At 40.5% G+C, this 26310-nt stretch overlaps 1 protein-coding gene across 2 annotated transcripts; it reads left to right on the top strand.

Annotated features, from left to right (window-relative positions):
- Positions 1 to 74: 74 nt before the first annotated feature.
- On the top strand, positions 75 to 18271 carry LOC119726756. 2 transcript variants are annotated; one of them, XR_005270857.1, is made up of 15 exons: positions 75 to 145; positions 1288 to 2436; positions 3235 to 3405; positions 4859 to 5198; positions 5367 to 5489; positions 6728 to 6911; positions 8056 to 8638; positions 9882 to 10114; positions 11132 to 11274; positions 13144 to 13232; positions 13532 to 13618; positions 15134 to 15219; positions 16155 to 16315; positions 17402 to 18199; positions 18235 to 18253. XR_005270857.1 is itself a non-coding variant. In XM_038198598.1 (14 exons), the coding sequence occupies exons 2-14, from the start codon at positions 1321 to 1323 to the stop codon at positions 17521 to 17523; spliced, it is 3438 nt and encodes a 1145-aa protein (XP_038054526.1). In that variant the 5' UTR covers positions 75 to 145; positions 1288 to 1320; the 3' UTR covers positions 17524 to 18271. The 2 variants fall into 2 exon arrangements, 1 of the variants encoding a protein (XP_038054526.1); XM_038198598.1 differs by having other exon boundaries at positions 17402 to 18271.
- Positions 18272 to 26310: the final 8039 nt, after the last annotated feature.

Raw genomic sequence — 26310 nt, 5'->3', positions numbered from 1 at the left:
TATGGTACAGTATGTGTCATTTGTTGACGAAATATTATGTATTTATTGACAGTGTAGATTTTTATCCCCTACTACAACTTGAAACTTCCAGAAAAACACATGTCTCCGCGCTCCGAAAACAAAGTTGGCAGTGCCAGATTTTGGGGTAGGAATCTATTTTTTTGTAGGGTTTTAAAGTAATTTGTAATGTAGTATTTGGCATAACAAAGCATGTGAAGATCGAAGTGTGTTAGTGCAAACACTTCAGCCTTTTAAATTGTATTAAAATGTGTATTAAATAGGGCTAATTTGATAAAAATTGGTCATGCAAAACTGTCATGACCTGATGACTGTGCGTTGGAATTTTCTCGCCAGTCGCCGACATGTCATGGCCATGATGGCCTAGTTTCGAAATGTAGCTTGGGAAAACCCCTAATTCTCATGACATCATAGGGTTTCTCAAGCTAATTTATACACTTTCAGTTACCCTAATTTTCATCAACAATGCTGAAATGCCTCAGTGACTCCATGTGGCTGAACACAACTTAATCATGTTGGCCTACAACATTAACAAGTTACAATTGTCATCAGGTCATGAAGATGAATTGTTGGCTATGTGAAACTTCATTATTTCATGATCTGCATGGTCTGATTCTTGTCAACCACTTGTGCAAGTGATAAAGGTACTTCACACAGAAAGATTCCCATATCTGGCCATCACTTGTCACCCTTAGCCCCACTAGTGTGGCCGTCGGTATGCTGCGCTGAACCTCTCAGCGCAGCATACCGACGGCCACACTAGTGGGGCTATTGTCACCCTGTGCACAAACCCTATGAGACTGGTTTGAAAATTTCTCAGTAAATACTTCAATATTTTCCCTGCTAAATTTGACATTTTAGGACATATTATCACTTTCTGATGGCTGATAGGTCACTAAAGGGAAAAATTAGTGATGGCCAGATATTGGAACCTTTCCCTTTACACCACTATTAATTAAGGTAATGTTACGAACATGTCAGATGAATAAGGTGTTTCGCGGTAATATGCGCCATCTTGCTTACGAGGCAATTTTACACGCGTTGCTGTGTACGCATCATCAAAGGAAAACTTTTGCGCTTCAAAGTCGTCATGCGTCCATTCCAAAATGCGCCCAAGATGGCGCATATTACCCTGAAACTGCTTATTAATTGTCAGGTTGTGAGTGACCTCTATCTGCTTTGAACAGAAAAGGCCTGTGTTTTTCCATTCCCCCCCCCCCCCCCACGCCCACTAACCATACAATGTGCTTTTTTATTATTTCTTTCCAGAGAAGTCTGGTACGTTTGTAGCAAACACAGAGCATGTCTGTCAATCCACTGTTCTCCGGGCCTGTGCCAAACAAGCGTCCTCCCATCTACAACAGTGCTTCCCCTGGACAGAGAAGGGCCAATATCTTGCGTCAGACTAACATCAACTCCGGCAACATGAACGTCCGGGACTCGCCTGCTCCGAGGAAGAGACCTCGGATTGGAGAAACGGAGACCACCAACGACTCGGATCCATTTCATGACTTTGACAGTTTCACTGAGGACGACTTGGAGTCGTTTGACATGATAGCATCCCAGGCGTTGAGCCAGCAGCCTCACCCTGAGCTTCGCCCACCCACACACACCCTCAAAAGGCCTGCCAGTGCCCCAAAGTTCCCGAATCAGGCGAAAACAAACCTCATACCACCAGCGCCCTACAGCCAAACTGTAAACAAGAGCAGCATTGTAAATAACACACAACCATCAAGTAGTTCCGGATCGTTGCAACAATCCCACGCCAGTGTTGGTAACGCAAGCTCTAAATTCTCCTTCAAATCGACAAACTCACGGGGAGGACGACCACAAGCCCAGGCCCCCTCCGGATTGGCGAATCGTACGCCGACTCCAACGTTTCCTCAAGCCCAAAGCACAAGCCACACAAGGCAAAGTAATATCACAGGAACTAAGATCTATTACTCCTCACAGTATCACAGTGGAAGCACGCCACCAGGCAGTCACCAGCAGGCTGAGAATTTGGCTTCAACCAAAACCCAAACTCTCCCATCGAACAGGGTAACAGGGCCTCATAAGCACACCATCCAATCCAACGTCGGTGCCAAAATCACAAATTCTTCTACATCCACCTTTCCAGCTAGAAGTACTCTACAGAATCTCCACATTGACACGAGCAGCCGGAGTAATCCCGTCCCTTACAATACAAAACCGGGGGCCATCTCTAACAACTCTAACATGGGAGCGGGGTTCCACTCTGTACCCCCTCAGGGCGGGGGACGGAGCACCGCGAGTCTTACCCCTCCCAAGGGGGCGATAGCGAGGGAATCGCCGGGTCTACCGTCCACTGAAAGGGACACTGGATCGTCCCAGATCGCCACACTTCAGCAGCAACAGGTGGCCAAGTACAAGTCTGAATGCGAGACAATCAAGAAGCAGGTAGGACTCCTTGCCAGCTCCCTAGGCACTCCGTCTTGGAACCTTCCTTTAAAATCTTCCCAAATTTCGCATTGCAAAAACCCAATAACCCATTCTTGGCCCTCAAACTTTCCAATGGGCGTCAATTCCCATCTGAAGAAATAGTGTCTGGACACTACATCAATTTTGCAAAATCGTCACAAATCACGCTGTTGGATTTTCAAAGATCTGGGCGGGATGGGTTTTAGTCAATCTTTTCCACAAATCTGCCCAGTCTGTTACTGTGTTCCCCAAAATACCAAATGATGGACCTTGCAAATCCCTTTATTGCATGCTTACTTTTTGTGTGAACTCTTGGTACCAAATTCTACCAAATTTTTAACCAGTATTTACCAGTAGCAGGATCAAATGATAGGAACTTGAGGTCAGTTGTGTAAATTGTATGCTTTTTGTCCTCTTTTTTTATCTAGCTCTTTTTCTAATAAAAATGGTCAGCTCTGTGGAAATGAGCTCAAACTCCACTGTAGCTACTAGACCAGAAGAAATATTCCCAGGTTGTACGTATGCAGGCCCCATCTTTTGCTTAGGGTTCGGTGCCCAAATTGTCTACTTATAACGTGCAATTTGAGTTCCCTCAAAGTGTTTGGTTTTGGCAGGATCAATAAATGCAAATTGGAAGGAAATTAAAAAAAATCGGTGCCCTTCCTTCAGATGCAATGTGACTTCTGGAGTAGCCTGCTTGGCAGTATTCACAAAAATCAAATAAGAATGATAACATGACTTCTCTTGACTACATGTTGTGTTTGTTTCCTTTGTCAGCTGGAGCTCCTAACCAAAGAGATGTTCAGTAAAGAGGGGGAGATACAGGTACTGAGACAGAACCTCAACAAATCTAAGGTGGAGACTAGCCGGCTACAGATGGAACGCTTACAGGCCGAGGAACAGAGGAAACAACAGCTCAGTGAGGTAGAAAGGGAATTCAAGAAGGAGGTGAGAGTCTGGGAACCAGACCTAAGATACATGTATCTGTTGCATATCATGCATGATAGGCTGTGCTCGTATCTCTTGTCTATCCCTAACCCTGCTAAATGCAACAGAAAGCAACAATGATCAAAACTTGTTGCATACTGTTGCATTTGGCATTCAAGTCTCCTGCTGCATTGCATCTTGTTGCTTTTAGCAGGGTTAGTGCCCATAGTGCCAAGGCTGATACGATATCATCTACTATTGCAGTTTGTTGCATTTAGCAGGGCAACTGCATAGAGTTAAATACAACAGAATCCACTGTTGCAGTTTGTTGCATTTAGCAGGGTTATCATTTCTGCTGTGTTGCATTCTGTTGCATTTAGCATGGTGCCCATAGAAAAGCTGATGAGGGTTAGGACTAAAAGTATTGATTATTGAGGTTGTTTTTTCCGTTACAACTACGTGGGAAGCTGGCAATTAGCATAGCCATAGCTCTGGAAGCATGGACACAGTCTTAACGAGATTAATTTTATCAGAGCTAAGTTTGATTAAAAACAGCTTCCAATTGCCTATCTGTAGAGTGTCAGGGTAATGAAATGGGTCAAAATCACTCTCACTGACAATATATGAATTCAGAAACGAAGACGTGTTGTTATAGAGGGTAACATTGTTTGAAAGTCAATGAAAATTCAGTGACAGTAACATTTTGCATTTTGACCACTGGAGGCATAGCTCAGTGGATCTGCTATTTAGGCATGGTAGTATCAAAAACGAAGTCCCCTAAAAACGAAGACCGAAGATGGAAGACCCACTCAAAAACAAAGAACCACTCGAAAACGAAGACCCACTCGAAAACGAAGACCCACTCGAAAACAGTCTTCATTTTCGAGTGAGTCTTTGTTTTCGAGTGGGTCTTCGGTCTTCGTTTTAGGGGTCTTCATTTTCGATACTACCACTTAAGCATTTATAGTGTATTGAAGAGACCAGTTTTAGGCCAACTGTTATTTGTTAACCCTAACCCTCCGCAATCCTCCAAATCCAACCAGGCTGTTGTGGAGGATTTTGGAGGATTTAGGCCACAAAGGTGTCGGTTGATTTGGAAGTATGCATTGTGTCCGGGTCTTAAGCTGTTTCCTGTATTGTTTATGTTCAGCCATGCATTATTGAGGCCTACAATATACCGGACATCATCCACACTGCTTCCGGATATCCGCACTTCCTCAATGTATTACAGCGATTGTTGGAGGATTTCGAACAATCGAGGCAGTGGTTACCCCTCCACTGTACAAATTCAAAATACGAGGATTGAGGCTGTATTGATCGATTCATGGTGGCAGTTGGAGGTTTTTGCAGGATTGGAGAATGGATCCTAGTAAAAAAAGGGCCTAGACGGTTAGGGGTTTCAATTGTAGCTGTGATCTGCCATTTTGTTATCCCGGGAATTACTACGTTGTTTTTTTTCTTTTCTGAATGACAGAACGAAAGCTTGAAAACCCAACTTCAGTTCAAGGAGGTGGAGCTGATGCAAGCACAGAGTGCCAGTCAGAACCATAGAACCAGACCGCCCATTTCCTCCGGCTTAAACCACGCCCCGACCACACCCACAAAGCAAACTGCAACGCCACCGGCCAGTAAGACTGAAGATGACATCAGGGACACGGACATGTTTCCAACGCAGCAGTCATTCATGGCGGACAATCGGAAGGTCGAGAGGGGTCAACTGAGGTCACCCAGGGTCAGGACACTGTCAGAAGGTCAGCCGGCCCGCAGTAGTCCCAAGAGGAGTCCAAGGCGAGGTTTGGCCAGCAAAAGTCCAGGTAAAAACTTTGGAAATAACTTTTTTGTTTTTTTTTCAGGTAATTTGGCAAAATTATTCACATTGCTGACTTTTTGTTAATTACATGTACCAATTTTTCTTCAGACATTTGTTTTGTCGTTATCTTGGTTCATATTTATACATTTTTTTATGTTTTTTTTTTTTTTAGGCAAGGTATCACCATCAGTTCTCAACTCCATTCCAGCCTCAAGTTCTAGCTCCTCTATCCCATACGGCAAGCCGCCCAGAAATGCCAAGAAATCCTCGTTGGTGTCAGATAGGCTTCAGAAAGGTAAGCTCCAAGGCCCTTTCACACTATCCGAAATCTCCCCGTATGATCCCCCGATATTTTCAGGAACCTCTTTCACTCGAGCACGAATCCTACACAGCTGTTACATGGGTCCAGCACTCTTCGTGGGTAAAACCCAAGCCCTGTTGAGGCGCTACGTGGCTAGACAATTCATAATCTATTAAAGTCTGACCCATGTACAGACAGATGTATTAAGTGCGACTTGGTTCTGCCCATGGTGGGTGAGATATACAGATAGGTGAGACGATGATAGATGATAGTGTAAAAAATGGCCTCAACAGAACTGGTGGAAAATATTGATCTGTGTCCTATTGAGGAATCTTACGTGACGTCACAGGTCGGGGGTCACCCACACGCCCGCCATGTTGGACATCTTGCTAGCGCGCAAACATGCATGATGTGTCGCTCAATTACGGACATTACGGACATGGAGGAATTGACAGGCATGACAGGAGATGGATCCCCAATTATGTCAACATCTGTCAGTCATCTTGAGGGTGAAAGTCAACAGAGATACGCCAATAAATTGTCTCAGCTGAGAATAGACGATCCCTATTTGTTTCCACCTGGCATTTTCACTGACACATTGAAGTGCGATGATTTCTCTCTCCTGTCTGGGTCGACACGGCTAGGGAAGCGGTAGAATGAGAGATCAGAGCGATTTCTTGTCTGTTGTTACAGCAAACAGTTGCACAGAAGATGCCCATTTTTTCTGTCTCAATTGCATATTGACCGTGACAAATACCGCAGAACATGCACGTTGCGCGTAATGCAATGAACATGTACTGTACTAGATGTCAAAAATGGCAGATCTTGCACCGGTCATGTGATAACGTCACGCAAATCCTCAATATCTATGCAGGAACTGTAACGTTTGCCATGTTACCTACTTCTGAGATGGATGTCCCATGCTAGTTCCCCGATCTTGACTTTTCATCTGGCTTTGGCTCAATCCCTGGCCCTGGAATCATTTAGAAGTTCTTGAATGTCCAAACCGAATGGAAATGCTCTAGACTATAGTATAGGAATAGCCTTTCCTGAAGCACAAAATGGACCTGAAATTTGAACCCGAGTCCAGAAGTCAAGCCATGAAATCTCCCAAAAGCACAGTTGAACACAAAGCTCGGATTTTGAAAAAACTGCTAAATCTCAAGCCTTCCTGTCGCTAGGAGTGGAGCCCACAATAAATGTCTGTTCTGTTCTTTTTTTTCTTTTCGAAGCTTCATCTGCAGAGGCCCAGCTCATTGGCATTTTGTTAGAAGACACAGAGAAGCAAGCCACCACGGCTGGATCCGTGGGTGGGTTGATGGGTCTAGTCCAGAGCACTGGGTACGACAGGGTACCACCCAGTGATGGAATGGAGGCTGCGATACCAGGACAACCGTTGCCTGCCAAACCCCAAAAGTAGGTCAAAAACTACGCCCAATTTTTTTCAAAATAAAATCTTCCTCCTGAAACAACTTCATTTTTTTTTCTGAGCGCAAACTACCTCTGCTCTGGGCCTGATTTCATATTGCTGCTAAGCACACCATTTTCTGCTAACAGAGCCTCCATCTATTTCATGGAGACCGTAAGCAGTAAGCTTACCTCAGAGCAAACAGTTGCTTAAATGATGTGACAATAGAAATCTCCGCGTGCGCACAACCGTTAGCACATTCACGCCATGAAGTAGTACTTAAGGTTAGCAAAACTTTCTGCTATAGTTAGTACAACTTTTCTGCTTACTGTTAAGCAGCACCATGAAATCGGGCCGTGAGGTTAAATCTGGAGAAATTCTTCCCGATTCCTATTTTTGCGGAAATAACTTTGCTCTTTTATTCCCAAGTTTAATGGTAGAGCATTTCATTTTTCATTTGTGGTTTTTTTTTTCGTTTGAAGCAACGAAAGTGCTCAAAATCTAAAGGAGGGTACTTAACAACTAACCTGATGAAGTTTTAGCTCAGTGAATGCTGTGTATTCCGAGAAAAAAATATTCTATGATCTCAATTTCAATTCAAAAGTTGCCAAGTCATGTTTTGCATTGCACCCGAAATCAGCGTCCTCTTGCCACACGCGTGTACGTCATGTCAACGCCTGCACACACCCATTCACAGCTTCGCTAAATTAAAAACAAACTACTGATGGAAATTTCCAAAAATGCGTCTTTAGACACATCTTTGTAAATGACCTTCTTATTGTTTTCTTCAAAATGACAGCATGCCAAAAAGAGCAATTTCACAGGGAGTTTTGTGCCATTACTATCTTTAAACCAAGTATGCTTTTCAGCAATAATATCATCAGTTACTTTTTGCTGTAAATAATATACTCTACCTTTACTCCTACTTTCTGCTAAACTGCACTCTGCATATTTCTTCAAACTGTTTCATTATGTATGAAACCTTTACAATGGTGTTCCTCCCTTTTTTCAAATGATAATTAGAGTGTTTGAAACAAGGTTTTGTTTCAACATTAACAAGGTTGTGTTTGTTCATGTTATGATTTGTCTAAGTTTCCGTTTTGTCCTGCCTAGAATTTAAAAAGTAATACCTTAATTCCTTGACCTTTTTAGAGTCTCCCCAAACAAGAGGCAGCTGATTCATCACAATGAAAATTCCTCGAATCGCAGTGTAGAGCTAGCAACAAAGGCCATCTCTAACATCCTGAATCCGCCCCGCATCCCACCGCTGCCACCAAATGTCGCCCGCCAAGTACCTCCCTACAGACCACCAACGGGCAAATCTCAGGACCTGGAGTTTGAAGACCCTGTGGCCTGCATCACGGACCTCTTGCCTCTCATGGAGGATCAGTTGACCTGCTACATCGACACGACCCACAGCATAACCCAGAACAATGCCCCAGCCCTCTGCTCTACCTGTCCCAGTAGCAGCAGCGGTGGTGGCAGCGGGGGTCGAAGCCTGGAGTCCTCCCTCGACTCTCCCGGATCCAGCAGTCCCAGCGAGGAGCTCATGGCGTTAGGCCGTGCCGAATCGGCAGTGCTCACCTCCTTGACTGCCTTGGGTAAGATGGTGACTTGTTCTCCCACGGTGCGGACTGTTATCCTTCATGCTGGGACCTACAAGGACCCCGAATCCCCTGGAAGCGATGAAGACGTTTCAGCCATGGAGATAGACCCATCGGCACCTCTCATTGATGTGAGTTGTCTAATTTAAACTATAGCACTAAGAGTAAACTATAACTATAATGGCATTTTGGAGGGTCTAGTAACACAATGGTCAAAGTTTTAAAAATGGAGGTCAACATTCGTTAGTGATACTTCCAAAAACCTACATCACTTAATATAGGAATTTAATTTTCCAATAGCTAAGATTTGTTTTCACAGTGAAATTCTGATTAAGGGTGAAAACCTAAAGCTACAAGTGTGTGATAATCATTAAAGTCAGTTTTACCATTTTTGTCTGTATAGGCACATAGGCTCATTTGCATTTGCCTCAAAGGGTAACATACCAAATTATTATCAAAAGGCTTACTTGGATTAAAGATCGTACTGGTACTACAGTCACTTAAATTGACTGTTGCTTGGAATATTCAAAATGCTATTGAAGAAACAGTGTTTCGTGCTCCAAAGATTGTGCATAGTTTTTCACTGTTTTCTCGAAAAGTGTACTGAGATGAAACTTCAACAGTTTATCATTTGAACATTCTTCTGTGGATTTGGAGTGGTGATGTTATTTGAAATGAATAAAATGCATCAAAAGCAAATGATGCTAATATTTGGATGCAAATACCTCACAAATATGAGCCATACGCTCAAAGAAGATTTTACCACTCACTTTTACCTACTTAAAGCCAGAGTCCATCATTTGCAGCTATCCCAAAAGTAACTGGCATAATTATTGTTGAAAAACATACTTGGTTGAAATATAGTAAGGGGACTAAACTCCCTGTGAAATTATTTTTTCTGGCAAGCTGTCATTTTGAAGAAATCAACGAAAGAAGGCCTTTCCAACGGTGCGTCTTAAGAAGCACCGTTGGAAATTCCCGTTAGTAGTTCGTTTTTTTATTTGGCGAAATGCGCGCAAGTGTTGACACGACTCACACGCGCGCGCAGTTGCTATAATTCGTCGGATCGGTGCGCAACATCGCGTAGCTGCAATCGGCTCAGTGAGAACGTGTCTCGGACGCTGAATTCAGGCCCAATTCAAAACACGATTCAGCAACTTTTGATTTGAAATTGAGATCCTAGAATGCTGGGTTTTTTTTCGGAATATACAGCTGAAGCTGAGCTGAAACTTCATCAGGTTAGTTGTTCAGTGCCCTTCTTTAGATTTTGAGCACTTTTGTTGCTTCAAACGAACAAAATGCACAAATTACAAATGATGGACTATATCTTTAACATATTTTGCTATAAGAACCTGCCTGTTTTTCCATATGCAGCCAACTCAAGCTCCGTCTAAATCAGCCGGCCATTCATCCGTCGTCCATGAGCCCCAACCACCACAGCCGCCCACCGATAGCTTCCCAGACCGGCGCAGTAATCATATCTTGAGCAAGCTGATGAGGATTGCTAGTATGCAGCACGGGCTGGGCAACTGTGGTGCTGTCGTGGAGTCTTCCGTTTACCTGCTGCGGATTATTGTCCAGAAGTCAAACAAGGAGGAATATGAAAAGTATGTAGGGTTTCCAACGAGACCACAGCAAAAATCTAAATTTGAATGAGCATTGTATTTACCTATTTCAGGGAGTCATGTATATTTACTTTGTGATTGAAATACGCAAAGCATTGGATAAAATCTGTGCTTAACCCTAACCTTCCCGAATCCTCCAAATTCCTCTTTGCAAATGGAGGATTTTGCAGGATTGAGGCTATATGACAAAAATATGTGGCTTATTTTGGAGGATGCGCTGTGTCAAGGTCTCAGGCCGAACCTTGTGTTGTTTATGCTCAGCCTTGCATAACTTTAGGTCTAGATATACTTGAAATCCTCCGTACTGCTCCAGGATGTCACTGGCTCTGCCTCAACATATTGACAGTGATTGCTGGAGGACTTTGTAGGATTGAGGCAGTGGTCACCCCTCCAAGGAACACATTCAAAAAATAACGAATGATTTTGGAGGATCGAGGCTGTATGCAATTTTTTTTTGACACGGAGCAGTTGGAGGATTTTGCAGGATGGAGGTTGTAACCTAGCAGAAATGCCTAGGGAGTTAGGGGTAATCTTTGGTTTGAGTTTCACAATTTGAATCCCCTGAGTTGACAGGCTCCTAGACAAGATATCGCCATAGTCAGCTTGAGAGATTCCAAATTCTTTCACATAAGGCCATTGGATTGTGTATTTTCACTGCGTTGGAACATGGCAGGAGTCCTGGGTCGGAGACGGTTTCGAAAACCCCCAAAATTGTGTCAGTCCACTCAGTTTTGTGACAGGTGCAGAAAGGCTGAAAGAAACTCTAAGGTGAATTTTGATTGTGAGAATTCAAACGTGGCTCCTAAAAATCTAAGGACGTCATCTTTAGGGCTGGTTCCTACTCAGCAGAATATATTTCATATTCCTTAAAAGTCAGCCTTTAAAGTTAAAAGAAATTGGCCCAATCATGTTTCGGATGTTTTTCCTGTAATTTACAGCTCAATCTTGTGAAAGTCCTGCAGCAAACTTAAGCCTTGTTAAATCTGATTTCCCGTGTAGGTTACAATCCCTCCTAGTCCACGACGCTCTGTTCAACGCCATGTGTCGAGACAGCACCTTCACCCAAGTGTCTCATGCCCTAGACATCGTGAAAGCATTGAGTTCATCCTGGAAGCTGACTTGTAAGCTGTGTAACCAATCAGGTATGTTAACTGGCGCCCATTTCAGGCCAGTGTTCTTCCTTATTACGCTGAAGTTTTAAATTTAGTTTGACATTTAAAGGTAATACACAACATTTGCAAACATCAAAAAAAAGAAACTACCAAATCATTATGAAACACCTTACTTGACTGTCAGTGAATAATAGTCTCAAGCATCCTGTGAAATCATGGCATCTGGTGTGCTGTCATTTTAAAAAAAAACACAATTTTTTTATCAATTTCCAACGATAGTCTGCCGACCATCGTTGGAAAATAACAGACTTTTTTCAAATACTTCCCCCAATTTACCAAATTTAGTTAGTGCACATTTTGTTTGCACGTTCGTGACACATCAGTTAAACGTCCGTGAACGGGTGCAAGCCAACTACACTGGTTCCTTGACCTAACAATTCCCCGACGTCTATAAATTGCTCCATTTTGTCTGAAGTAGGGTCAGGGAACCAGACTACAAGAACAGCATTTGTTTCTTGGTTTTTCCAGCCTCTACATGTATGAACACACAATTAAAACAGGTCAGTGTAGCAATATTTGCTGTAAAATACTAACCCCCAAATCCATCCATTGCTGAATATTACAGCAAAAGCAAATATTGTATATTACCTTTAAAATAGTTCTGAGTAACTGCACGCTCAAGATGTCAGATCAACTGATTCAAGATCAACTGTTCATAGAAGCAACTTATGCGAATTCCAATTTTTTTTAAATTTCCTTCCAGAAATCTGATTTTCTGATGATTTTTCCCCCCTCAAATTTGATTTTGTAATAAATTTCAATGGATTCGATGACAACAGCACGTCTGTATTGCGAGAGATCGGGGAAGCATAGCTGCCAACTGTTACGAATTTTTCGTAATTATTACGAATTGTTTGTTAAATTACGAAAATACGATTTGCCACTAAAATATTACGAATTTCCCATTTTCTACATAACGAAAAAAAAATACTTGTAAAGTATCGTTTTTGACCGAAAACTTCTGGCGAAATGTCGCGATAATGGATGGACTAGTGACAAGTCTAATAAGAATGCAGTCAAGCACCTGATAGACATCAATGCAGTGTGCGTAGTGGAGTACTTGAGGACCAGACTAAAACTATTTTTCAATGGTGTGTCATTTGTGTGCATCTCGTGGATGTGTGGTTGTGTGTACTGTGTGTGAGTGCTTTTCAGTGACGATCGTGAGCACATTTGGTCGCTTATTGCCGGGATGAGACCCATCAGTGCGAGATTTTAATCATGGAATTTAATAAGAGTATGGTTGGAATAATTGGTAATAGAGTTTGAGTTTGTCACAACATCCAGAAAAGATAAATCAGCATGCGTTTGCAAGGTATGTTGGCGGGATATTTCTATTGCATACGGTGGCCCTAAATCATTGTGTGTAAATACATTGATGATACGAACTCGAAACTCCACATCGATAGCATGCATCTCAAACAAAATATGCGCACATGTTATTGTTGTTATTATTTATTTGACTTCAACAAACAAAAACAGACATTAAAACAAAATTAATTAAAAAAAAAAAAATATTAATTTTTTTTTTTTTTTTTTTTTTTTTTAAATTATCTTTTGGCCTACAGTACATTATTATTCACAAAAAGAAGGGGTATGCACATGTATGTGTACATGTAAACCATGTACCTGTACTCGATGTTTGTAAAGCTTTTGATAAAACGAGCAGTTGAAAATGACCGCGCGGGTTGATTACTAATTGGGATTTTGAAAAGTTGGCAGCTATGGGGAAGGGAGATCGGAAGAGGGTAGGCCGCTCCGGTCACCCAGCCTATTTTCAGATTTTTGTTTAAGATGAAAGGTTGAACTCATATTTTCCTCGTTATTTTCTTCTGTTAGATTCCTGTCTGCTGCTGCAGTGTTATCAATGTGGTGTCCATGGATCTCAGAGTTGCAGCAATCCACAGAAAGTCCAGCTTACTGTCAAGGTACCGTCAAATTGTCAAAATTATGCCAGACAAAAAGCCAATGACCTTCCCATTTCTAAAAAGACAGTTCTTTTCTAATGAAAAACCTTAAAGTTAATTAACTCTGAGAATTGTGTCGTGAAGACTACATCAACTAGAAATCCTGGAAATTTTTTTCTATTCTTATTCTTATTTGTAATGCAATTATGTCTCGTTACATACTGGAAACTCATTCACCTTTATTTAAAAGCTGCAAATCTTTTTAGGGTTTTACCTTTTGATGTTTGCAAATAAACCTTTATCACTTTGTTCCCGTTCAGGTGATCTCTATTCTATGGAGGATCATAGGCACACATCACCAGGGACCCACCATGCTGTTAGACGCTGACTGCCAGTGTAGTCTGGAGGTAGGATTACAAAGTAAAACTAATGCCTGTCCCAAGCCAATGTGGCTCATCATTCTGGTTCCGTGGTACAAAACCATTGATATTATTTCTATTTATTTTAATATCGTCTTATATAGCGCATGTATTTACCAATAATTAGGCACTTAAGGCGTTAGAAATTATTTCTATTATTAAAGAAAGGTAAATATTGTTTATGAGAAATATGAGACCTGTTATGTAGCACCTTATAAGGGTTTACAAGGAGCTGCGGCGCATATTGCAGCCACTGCCAGAAACACCGGGGCAAACCCCTTCTCTTAGCGATAAGTGTTACTGGATTTTTTAACGTGCATTACACAACACACAGGACCTACGGCTTTACGTCCCATCCGAAGGACGAAGCAAGAATGGTGAAGTGCCTTGCTCAAGAGCACAAGCACCATGTTTCCACAGTCAGGATTCGAACCCATGTACCGCGGCACACGAGTCAAACACCGTAACCATTGGACCACAGCACCCCACCCTGGATTAGATGCATGTTACTCCCCCAGCTAATTTTAGGGCTGCTGTAGTCATGGAAAAATCATGGAATTTAAAGCTACCACAGAAGTCGTGGGGTTTCCTTATTTTATAAAGAGTCATGGAAAGTTGATACCCCAAGAAAAAAGTACTGGCAAAGTAATTGAATCCTGTACAATACATACGTGGTGATGCATACTATTTGGCTATGGCAGTCTTCCTGTTTGCATTCCGGTCTATTGTACTTGCTCTTTATGCATGAATGCTGTATGCTTGTTGCATGTTCAATGCACCCTTATGATGCTTTTGTGGATCCTCAATCCTGCAAAATCCTCCAATTGCCACCATGTAAAACTTGGATTCAGCCTCAATCCTTCAAAAGCATGTTATATCTTGAATTTATATTTTGCCCTTCACCGACGTATAAACACTGTATACTCAGTGTGTTACCTCCTGAGTGAAAGTTGGAAAAAATCACTCGGTAGGACTCGAACCCATGTCCTCCTGCTTTCTAGTGCAGGTCTACCACTGGAGCTAAGGGATCAGTTGGCTGGTTGAGTCTAATGTACATAGCAGCGGGTACTGCATTAACTATTCATAAGATGGAATTTTTTTTTTTTTTTTATTTTAATCTTGAATTTGTTCAGTGGAGGGATGACCATTGCCTCAATCCTTCAAAATCCTCCAACAATACCTGCTAATGGGTTGAGGCAGTGCTGATGACATTTAGAATTGTGGATGATATCGAGCATAATGCAGGGCTCAATTATGCATGGCTGAACATAAACAATAATGGGTACAGCCTACGAACCCGACACAATGCATCCGCCAAACTCAACTGACATTTTTTTTGCCATTCAGTCTCAATCCTCCAAAATCCTTCAAAACTGCCTGGAAGATTTTGGAGGATTGAGGAGGGGTAGGGTTTTAAGAGAGGCAAGTGCTGGGGAGGGGAAGTGATGGCATATGGTATGTTGTGTTGATTATTGTATTCCTTTGTTTTTGGTTTCTTTGTAGCTTGTCAGTGCGGTGGTATTGATGCTCAGGAGGATGTTGAATGTAATGCAGTTGACGATGAGCTACCAGCATCCCACTCAGTACTGGTCAGTGTAGCATTGAAACATTTTAAATGTCCCACTGTGAACATCGCCTGTTCAATTCGAACTGGTAGTGTACTGCCGGGAACACCACCTGCTGTGATTTGGACACGTGGTGTTCAGCTGAAACACCCACCAGTTCAAATTTGAATACATTGTGTACTGTAGGGAACACCACCTGTTCAAAGTTAAACACATGGTGTTCAGCTGGGAACACCACCTGTTCTTGGTTGGTTCACTCCTCCTAAATACTCCGCGGGGGAGTTTGACCAGGAGACCAGAAACACCGGGGCAAACCCCTTCTCTTAGCGATAAGAGTCCCTGGATTCTTGTACGTGCATTTCATTACACAATGCACGTCTATGGCTTTACGTCCCATCCGAAGGACGAAGCAATAATGGTTAAGTGCCTTGCTTAAGGGCACAAGTGTCCGGGCCCGGGCTCGAACCCACGCCACTGTTGCCTCTGAAACACCAGAACGTGAGTCCGGTGTTCTTAACCACTAGGCCATGACACTCCACAAATATGAATACATTGCGTACTGCTGGGAACACCACCTGTTCAAAGTTAAACACATGGTGTTCTGCTGGGAACACCACCTGTTCGATTAGAAGTCACGGTACTCTGCTGGGAAAACCACCTGTTCTTATCAAACAATGTACATTTGAAATATCACCTGTTCGATTTGAACACATGCTACTGTCATTTTAAACACCTACTGATTCCACATGAGGGCTACGTTCCACCAGAGAAGCCCATTCGAGTTGAGAGCATGATATGTCGTCATCACGAAAGCACTTTCCAGTATTCCCAACAAGAAAATCCTGATAATGGAGCACTATGCTTTCAGAGATTTTATACTAACTAAAATCAGCTAAGCCTACGCAGGCTTAACACAGAATTTTCCATTGAAATTTCTTGTTTTCCATTTTTTACTACAGGAGGTACGTCTTGCATGAAGGCCTGCTGGTGCTTCACTGCCTGGCCATGCATGACCGAAACTTCACGGATCACCGACTGGACGTGGAGAAGGTCTACGTGGCTTTAATCACCGCGCTGAACAAACTCTACCACAGGCTGCCCGACGCGACCGACAATGAAAGTGAGACTCTACTCTGTCTTGTCATGTTACTGAAAGAAAATAGTTTTCACAACAAAAGTCCTTTGTTTAAACATGTCCACACCTGTATTGTATTGTATGACACTGATGAAGAAATTTTAATGCATTCTGTTTTTAAACTGTATTTTCTTCTAAGTTCTGATCACTGCTTCAATTTTGTTTTACCCATGAGGGCTGTTTTGCTGTGAGGTCTATTTTGGCTTTCACTTTAAAACTCAAGCACTCTTTAAGGAATTTTCTGTACAAATTATGAGCCTAATATGCTGCTCTTTATAGCAGTGCCTTTGTTGATAAAACTGTTATGCTGGAAAATCGAAAAATATGCATCAGGACTAAACATGCAATTTTGGAGAAAAAAAATTCACTTTAGATCAGAAACACGAAGACTAATAAGGAAAGGATGGCTTTTTCTGGACTGAAATCTTTGAATTTCTTCCATTTTTTTTATATAGGAGCTACAGGAGAGTATTAAAGGGAAAATACAACATTTGCAAACATCAAAAAATAAAACTACCAAATCATTTTGAAATACCTTGCTGGACTGTTAGTGAATGACAGTGTAAAGCATCCTGTAAAATCATGGCACCTGGTACACTGTCATTTTCAAGAAAAGTGGTATTTTTGTATCAATTTCCAACGCTGATCGGCCGACCAGCGTTGGAAAAGAAACTGGCTTTTTTTCAAATACTGGCCCCAATTGACCATCGCACTTGTTTGCAATCGATCACACACCTATGAACGGGTACAAGCCAGCTAGACTGGTTCCATGACCTTACAATTCCCCCAATGTATGTAAACTGCTCTGTTTCTTCTTAAATGGAGTCAGGGAACCAGACTACAGGAAAATGATGGTTTTTCTTGGTTTGTAAAGCATTTTGAACCCAAAACCTCAAAAAAGTCAGTGTAACTATATTTGCTATATATGTCCAACCCCCCAATTCCATCCATTTCTGAAAATTACAGCAAAAGCAAATGATGTATATTCCCTTTAATAACTGTTCCTACATTTCATTTGTATGCGATTTTATAGCAAAATTAAAAACCTTCAATTATTGCTTTCTCCCACAGCTGGTTTAGTGCAGGACTTATGGGACTTCGTACATTGGGATGAGACAGAGTGGGAACTGGAGGAGGAAGATGACGAAAATGAGGATGAGCAACAGGGCGTGGCCAAGATGGAGATGGAATAGTAGTCAGGTATGAGGCGGGGGGAGTATAGTACGAGCAGCAGGGCACATAATCGGTACGTTTTTTAAAAATTGAATTCCCTTTTCCAAAATGGGACTTTTTGTGAATTCCGTCCATGTACCACTCAAGCACAAAAAGTCGTTGGCCTGCCTTTGTCCTGCATGTATCACATAAACATAGGACTGACAGAATATCATCATCATCATCATTGGTCGACTGCAGCTTCACTACTTGTGTCGGGCACGATGACGGACACGCCACATGACCTGTTCCATCATCAGCGTCCCAAGTTCATCCGCAGTTGCGGCGCCACTGTCCTCCATCAGGGCCTTCACCATGGTTTTGTATGGCCGCCCATGATTCACCCGCCCATGGGCTGGTTCCCAGATGATGACTTTGCTGGCGGGCAGCTCTGGGTGATGCAGGCAGTGCCCTGCTATCTTGTTGGTCAACTTAGGACGAAATATCCCAAGAATGAATACCCAAAGAAAGAAGTACATCTAGCGTAAATGTGCCTTATTATAAACAACCAAAGTTCTTGAGCTGCGTTCTTGCAGTTTTGCTTCGAAACATTCCTGAATATTCCACAGTCCTCCAACAGACCGATCTATTAACCCCTCCCATTACGCACACAAGATGTCTTCCTCTCAAATGCCAGACTTGAGAGGCACACATGCTGTTGCCCATGTGGTAGTGTTCACACGGCATGTAAGGGGGTGTGCATTTATGGGTAGTACGGGAATTGATTGGAAAAAAAACAGCATGGGTACCCGAGTACCCGTTAAAAAACCCATCTCCAAAATGTTAATCTCGGAAGTTGCTGAACACATTGTTCATACAAGGTCCGCACTATAATACTACCACATCGGTGCATCAATACAGCAAATTGCAAGTTTGCACCGTGAGCTCTTTAGCTTTACGGTGTCAATTGCATTTTCGCAAGCTTCATAAACATGAATCTGTTTTGTTTTTCCACGTAGCCTGGTTTTCATTTTGAAAATTCTCCACAAATGGCATTCAAACTTTTTCTTTTTTCATTGTCTGTGAAATGACTAAGTAATTTGTATAGTTGGTTTATGGGTACCCAATCCCATAATCTGGAACTGGTTCCTGACATCAACGGTCGGGTACTCGGGTACCTGGTTCCGATACACGGCCCTACTTGGGAGGTAGACATGTTGTTGCTGCATGTTGCTTATCACATGTATGTCACACAGTAATCGACAGTGTAATTGGTCAACACATCATGTGGTGCAGTTTAATGGATTGGTCTTATTGGCAGCTAGTTCTCAGGCATGCAACTTTTCCTCTGATCCGCTGATTTCCTCGTTTTTTGCTATTGGGCAATTCCACGGTTACTCGCGTTCAATTTTCGTAACGTGTGTAACCGGTTTTGTGCGTCTTGTTTATCATACATAACACATTTTTCTGGATGTTATCTTTGGTGCTTAGGTAGGTCTAGGTCTACTCTATCTACCATGGGGATAACAGTTATTAAACCTTTTCAGTAAGGTAATTACAGCCCAAGGAAACTCAAAAGTACATCAAAAATGTAACATGAGTAACCGTGGAATTGCCCTTCTCATGAATGCCTTTACAAATTGAAAAACGCTGTACAAAATCTTGTGTGGTTTGGAATTTCCTTGTTTTTCTAAATTCCCAGTTTTATTCCTGAGTTTTACAGACAGTCAATTCTACAGACAGTATTTAACAACTGGAGGACATTGGCTGAAATTTTGCTATCAGTTTTCTAGGATTAGATGCGGATAATGCTTGAAATGTCCACGCAAGGATATCTGTCTAACTATGCACTAAAAACGTACTACAATTCCAAGTAATTGGAAGTAATCTTTGTACATAACACTGATTTCAAGTAAAGATGATCTATTTTGTATATTTTAAACATTTTTGATACTGTTTTTGCATTTAAAGATATCAACAGGTACTTTTGCACATGTATTATAATGTACAGTTACGTTTAAGTGCTTCTAACGAAAGTGTGTTCAAGAGAACCTTGAATTTGGCTTTTGTAAACTGTTATTAGTTAAACAGTTATTAGTTAAACATTAGTTAACCTTAACATTTAGGAGCTTCCTTCTTGTGGGAATGCTAGTTATTAAATAAACTAGTTATTCATAAATACCTGAGACAGTTTACCCATTCCTCTTGGTCGAGAGCCCATCACGTGGGTGGTTGTAAACCGCCGGTAAAAACACCGCTGCGTTCTGTGCCACATCGCACAGTATGCACCGCACGCCAATCTCCAATTGTGATGCGATCAAGCTAAATGAGTCGTTTGTCGACGCTGGTAATATTTTTTTACAGATTTGAAAAGAGCACAATCTCAGCATTACTTCTGTAAAAAAACGCAAGTTGATACCACCTTTAGTTCAAAAATTATGGAAGTTGGAACACCAAGAAATGTGATGAAGTGATGTGATCACATATAAGGAGATTTCTGATGCTACGTGCGTGAGGCACATACCGGTACCATCTGGCCAGAGGGGTGTTTCACAAAACAGGGAGTAAAATTGTAGGAATATTGACAATTTTTGACTTATTTTGACTTTTTGACCGAAAAGGTATTTATGGGTAGGATTCTGCTAGAGCCATTATCCGCTAGCCAGTTTTAAACGCTCTTGTTTATAACGGCCAAGCACAGATTTATTCCCTTATTAAAATTTACTGTTGTGTTCTTCTGATTAAATATTTTGTTGCATCCAGAGATTGTATTCATCCTGAACGATATCACCAAAGGGGTGTAGAGGGGGAGGGATCTGAGGCCAAATTAGATTCAAATCAGGGGCAACTGCATGGAATTGCTAGGCACAAAAATATGCTTAGCACGAAAAAAAAAAACTTTCCGAGCGAAAACAGATTACCGGTCAATTCTCATATGATTGTTGTTGCTTGTGGCTGGTTCTCTGCTGACGTTGTCTCAGCTTATTAATTTGCCAAGCAACGTTTTTGGGCTGTTCAAGCATGGAAGAGTCGTAGCATCTTGACAGTTTTGGGCACAAGATGGCTCCCTAATCTCAGTAGAACTTGTAGATATTGCTTATCTTTTCTCGACTTACATTTATGCAGACTTCAACCGTCTTGTGTCCAGATTTCTAGACCCCATGTTACAACTCGAAGGGCACACTTCTTGGCCCAATTGGATGGTCTTGCTTGCCATAAACGAATTATCTTAGAAAAATGTATTTCAATTGTACATATACTTCATGGGTTTGCAAAGAATTTGGTTTTAATATGTGCATGTATACTTTCCATAGTAAGGATTATGTGCAGACAGGGTTGGCACAGAATTTAAGCACTCACAGAACTATAAAATTAGGCCAAGAAAGAACAAACCTGTGAAACTGAATGATGAGGGATTAATGTTGTAAGGGAGTGGATATGAAATCTGCAAGAATTATTGGGCAAAATGTAAATAGAAAGAGAATTTGGATCCCTTTCCCCAAGAAGAGATACCTATCAAACCTGCTATTGTATTCAGTTTAAATTCGTAAAGAAGTCTTATGTTGGGAAATTCTTGGTCTTGTTAACCTGAAAGTTTTAGTTCAATTTTCAACCCAAACCGCTGGCATTTTTGTAAGGATTTTTCCAAAATCCGCTAAGATTCAACAGTGGATCGTATCTCAGAGGCACATTTTGTCTGCTACTTGGTAAGAATCTTGTTGTTGAATCTTGTTGGATTGGAATAGGTTTAGGTATAACAAAGTTTAGTTCACAAAATATGTTTTATGTAAAAGTATTAAAAATAAGTTTCTTTTCCCATGTACTTTTTACTACGTTGGGAAAACACAAATTTACAGGTAGGACTGGGGTTGTTCTATGATGTAAAAGTGTTTGAATGTAACTGACCAAATTAGGAATTTGGCATAAAAATTTGAGATTTCATGAGCTCATATGAACGATATTTGAAGGAAACCGGATGGAATTTGATAACATTTGTACAAAATTGGTACTAACTGCATTTTTATTGAATTGGGAGGGGGATGTGTTCACGTAATGAAAGTGAAATTTACCAATCTTAATTTTTTGGACAGTTTAATTTTTGGCTAAAACCTAGAATTTGTTGGGTTCATAGCAACAATCTTTGCATTTTGCTGAGATGTATCAGAATCTGACAAGGGGGCACATGGTCAGACAATTTACAAGGTTTTCTATGCTTTGGAACCTTCAAATTACTTTCAATTACTTATTGAGTTGCCTTCTGTATTAAATTGTTGTGTTTGGAGTAGGTTGGAAGAGTTATCAATCTGTCAACAAGTTCTGTTTATTAAGTACAAATATTTGTGTCACAATTTTGTCTTTGTTTTCCAAAATTAAAATTGTGACAACAATATTTGACACGAAAGCTGACTAAAGTCTAGTTTCCATATTGACATTAATGCGGACTGCGCAGGCAGTGCACTGAACCGTCGGCGGGGCAACTTTGCCAATCGTCTGCGAGCTATAGTTTGCGTCTGTCTGGGTTATCAGTGACATTTGCGGATGAAATGTTTCCGTATGTCTGCGTTGCAGTTTTGAGTCTTGTTTGCGTTGCTGTCTTCGTTTCTTAGCTCAATATGGAAACTAGGCTTAACTTGAAGTTAGTGTATTGCAACTGTTTTGTTTTGTATTTGTGGGGATTGGTAAAGGTAAAGTTTACTGGGCTGACTTATTGCAGTGTTTTTTTATTTTACCAAACCTACAAGGGTAAATGAAAAATCCTTGATTTTGCACTAAGCAAATTTACAGAAGTTATGAAGGCGATAGTTTTATTTTAAAAGTCAGAAATACAGACGCTTTTATTGGCAAGGGTGCTTTTCCCAGACATGTATTCAAAACCACTCTCAAAGTGCCGTTTCTTAAAACAGTAGCACAATTGTTATACAAGTGCAATGGGGCGTCCCATATTCTCCCCTTTTATATGGACATAAGTATTTGAAAAAAAGCCCCGCCTCTTTCTTGGACAAGGTGTATTTGCTAAAAAGGAAGTTTGCAAGTTGTTTAAAATTGTCTCTTTTGCGAATATTTAACAAACTGTGGCGAGTTAAGGGCCGAGGCAGAACACACTGACGTTCTCTCAACAACGATGGTGCTTTAACTCTGTCAGTTGTATGTTGACTTAAAGAGGTTGTGGAATGCTCGAAGACATTTCCGTCATTTTTCGGGTATATGTAGCCTAAGGTGTGATGAAATAAAAACGACTATTGTTTCTGTCATAAAATGAGTACAAAAGGTACTTTTGAGAGCTGTTTTTCAAGTCCTGTCATGCCTGTTTCGACCCGAACGTGCAATTTGTGTAAAGGTCGTCGTTGCGGGCAGCAAACAAAACACAGTAAATCGTGACGTAATAAACAGGACTGCCGATGCAGAGTAGCATAAACGAGTCCTGTTTATTACGTCACGATTTACTGTGTTTTGTTTGCTGCCCGCAACGACGACTTTTACACAAATTGCACGTTCGGGTCGAAACAGGACCTGAAAAATAGCTCTCAAAAGTACCCTTTGTACTCATTTCATGACAGAAACAATAGTCGTTTTTATTTCATCACACCTTAGGCTACATATACCCAAAAAATGACGGAAATGTCTTCGAGCATTCCACAACCTCTTTAACATTTGTTATGTTCTCTGTATAGGGTATTGCTGATTAAAGTAGTTAACTTCAATAATTGGCTAAAGCTGTAAGTAGAAGCAGCAAAGCTAGAAGCATAGTAAACATGGTTGGCTCTTGCCGCGTGTAGTTAATACACTGTAATTGTTGTAAATTGGATGATTTTTGTAATGACTCAAAAATGAATGAACATTACTCAAAAATTTGCTGAATTTGTACTAGCTTGCTCATCCTCGGGACGTACATGCAAGTACTGATTTAGGAATCACATATAGAAGTTGCAAAAATGTAATGTATGGAGAAAAAAAATTGGGCTAATTTTATGAAGCTACCTTTAGCCAAAAAGTCGTGCCAACTTTAGCTTAGGATTTTGTGCTATAAACATGCTAATAACTCACCACTTTCTTTTGCATAAAGATTAATATTGCCGTGTAACTATTTTACGCAGATTCTGTCACTGAAGTAAGTCTACTGCTTACGGTCTTCCTTGAAACAAACAAAATTTCCATTTGTTTCCTTGAAACAAACAAATTTTACAGAATATCATTTGTTTAGCAGCGCTGTGAAACTAAAACTCTTTCTTGCAGAGAAACAAAAAGAGGTTAAGTGTTACATTCATCAGCCTTTGATTTTCAACAGAGGTAGCTAAATTGAGAGAAAATGTCGGAGAAAGTGGCTCAACATTCCAAAGTTTCTTCCAAGATCAGTGTTTGTTCCAAGTTACATGTTTTTGTACATGTATAAGATTTGAGGTAACCAACTTAAATCTACTGTTTTATACCTGCATATTGTATTCAAGCTTTGTACATAATAAAAGTGCTTAAAAAGCGATTAATTTGAAGTGTTGTTTTGAGAAATCTTTGTACAGCGGGTTTGTGATTGGGATATTAGGTGAAATATTAGCAAGGGGTAGCCCTTTCCATTTTGGTCACCAAATTTAGACGTCGCATGAGAGTAATAATGCTGTAACTCGACTGGGTTGTTACAAATTATAATTTCATAATTTCCAAGATTTGTTTTGATCCAATTTCTCTTAAGCCTACATGTAGTTTCCATATCAATGTTAAGCTTATGCAGACTGCGCAGTGCACAGAACTGCTGGCAAAGTTTGCTGATCATCTGCAAGATAGTGACATTTCAACGTTTCTTATGTCAATATGGAAACTAGGCTTTATAACAATAATAATAATAATAATAATGGAGTCTTATATAGCGCACGTATCTACTAACAATAAGGTACTCAAGGCGCTGGAAATTATGTCAATTATTAAATACAGTTAAATAAAGTTCTTGCCAAGAACTATCCTTAAAATCATCATCGGTGGCCATCGTTTCTTTGTGTTGAAAAATAAAGATGGCTAATATTACATGACAAGGATCAAGAATATGTTTAAAATCGCATAGAGGAAAACAATGTAAAAAACAAGGAAAACAAAATAACACCGACAACCAATTGTTAGCACAATACAGTTAATTCAACATTTTATTCCCAGTGAGACGATCAGAAAACATTGGAATGACAATCATATAAAAAATAGAGTGAATATACATCCTTCACTAGAATTGGAGGTCAGTATATTTTTATACAGTACTTTGAGAACATTTTCACCAAATTCCAAAATTTAAAAAGTCATGTGGATTAGGTTTTAAAAATGTTCAGCAAAAGAGATGAAATTGGTTTAAAAAAAATTATTCAAAAGCACAGAGTCACTTTGAAATTTCCTTGTGCTGCCCTCTAGTGGTATCAGACTTGCCAATTACTAATTAGTCAATTGTTTTAAAAATAAGAAATTGTTGCAATTTACAAGCAAGGTTGAATTAAGCAGTCCTTTCCATCCATAGAGTATTTTGAATTGATTAAAAACATATGGCAAGATCTTGAATTGATCATTAAAAATAACGGGTCTACAACAGACAATTTTTATATTCCACAAAATGGGCTTATTCTAAAATACATAGCACACAAATAAAGAAAGTCCACACTCATTGGAGGGGTCATCATTTTGAATCTGATCATCTTATGATGACGTCATTGGTATAGACCTTTGGGGAATGTTGTTAGCTACATTTTGAAACCCCATTTGCTACCAAAGACTGTATTAATCATCCACCATCGACAACGGTTTATGAAAAATGATGCAGTTTGAAAAGTTGCAAATTTAAAGAGTACGCGAGTGGTCGCGAGTATTGCTGCGTGACAATGTTACACTGCCCGAAACAAACGGCAGGGAATATCGGTCGCACAGTGCTTGCATGCATGGGAGCACACAAATTGAATTACCTGCACTTTGTTCGGGCACTGTGCGGTCGATAGGGGCCAATTACAAGCATGTGTGTGTTTGCACTCAACAATTTCCCCTCGCGTAATCTTAAAATGTGCAACTTTTCAAACTGCATCAAACTACAGTCTTTGGTAGCAAACAGGGTATCAAAATGTAGCTAACAAAATTCCCCAAAGGTCTATATAAATGATGTCATAAGACGATCAGATTCAAAATTATGACCCCTCCAGTGAGTGTGGACTTTCTTTTCTGGCAGTGTTTATAACATTCTGACAAAAACACATTAAGGTGAAATGACATTTCAAATATTCCTGCATCCAAACAAAATTTAAAACGATAAAATGAATTTAAAATTGTAGCTGTAGTCTGTCTACACACTGATTACGAAGTGAATACATTCAAAGAGGTAAAATGAAGCAATGAAAAATCTGTACAGGATAAGAAGAAATCTGAACAAAATTTGCTCGGTTCCATTCTTTAAAAACCCAAACTACCCAAATATGCAAATATCTGACCCTTCTTTTGCAGCAAATTGATTGGATTATGACCACTTTAACAAAAGTGTCGAGGGCCAAATGTCGTACATTTTTGTACATCGTCCAACTTATGCATTTTTTGACATATTGAAGCATTTTCAAAGCAAAAAAGGCAAGGGAGTTAGGGTTAGTTTAACAATTACGTAAACACTACATTCGTTTTAAAAAATGAGAACTTATTGAGTAAAAAGTATAAGAGTCTTTGCAAAGTATTTACAAGCTGCATGGGATGACAAACTGCAAGGACAGGAATTCTTTGACTCAGGTTGAACTCTGCCCTGATAAAAATATAAAAGTGTTTTGAAAATTGGAAAAAGATCTCATTTGGCAGAATTTAAAATTTTCGGGGAATTTTTTTTTCTC

The sequence above is a fragment of the Patiria miniata genome, unplaced genomic scaffold, assembly GCF_015706575.1.
Source record: "Patiria miniata isolate m_02_andy unplaced genomic scaffold, ASM1570657v1 HiC_scaffold_2, whole genome shotgun sequence".
Classification (NCBI taxonomy): Eukaryota; Metazoa; Echinodermata; class Asteroidea; order Valvatida; family Asterinidae; genus Patiria; species Patiria miniata.
The sequence above is the reverse complement of the archived record's forward strand: the minus strand, read 5'-3'. Positions and strand labels throughout refer to the sequence as shown.

Excerpts from the sequence above, each read along its gene's own strand:
- LOC119726756 (XM_038198598.1), top strand. The coding sequence starts at position 1,321 with ATGTCTGTCAATCCACTGTTCTCCGGGCCTGTGCCAAACAAGCGTCCT. Across the intron at positions 5,490-6,727 it reads GTCAGATAGGCTTCAGAAAG|CTTCATCTGCAGAGGCCCAG; the intron begins GTAAGCTCCAAG and ends TTCTTTTCGAAG. Across the intron at positions 6,912-8,055 it reads TTGCCTGCCAAACCCCAAAA|AGTCTCCCCAAACAAGAGGC; the intron begins GTAGGTCAAAAA and ends TGACCTTTTTAG.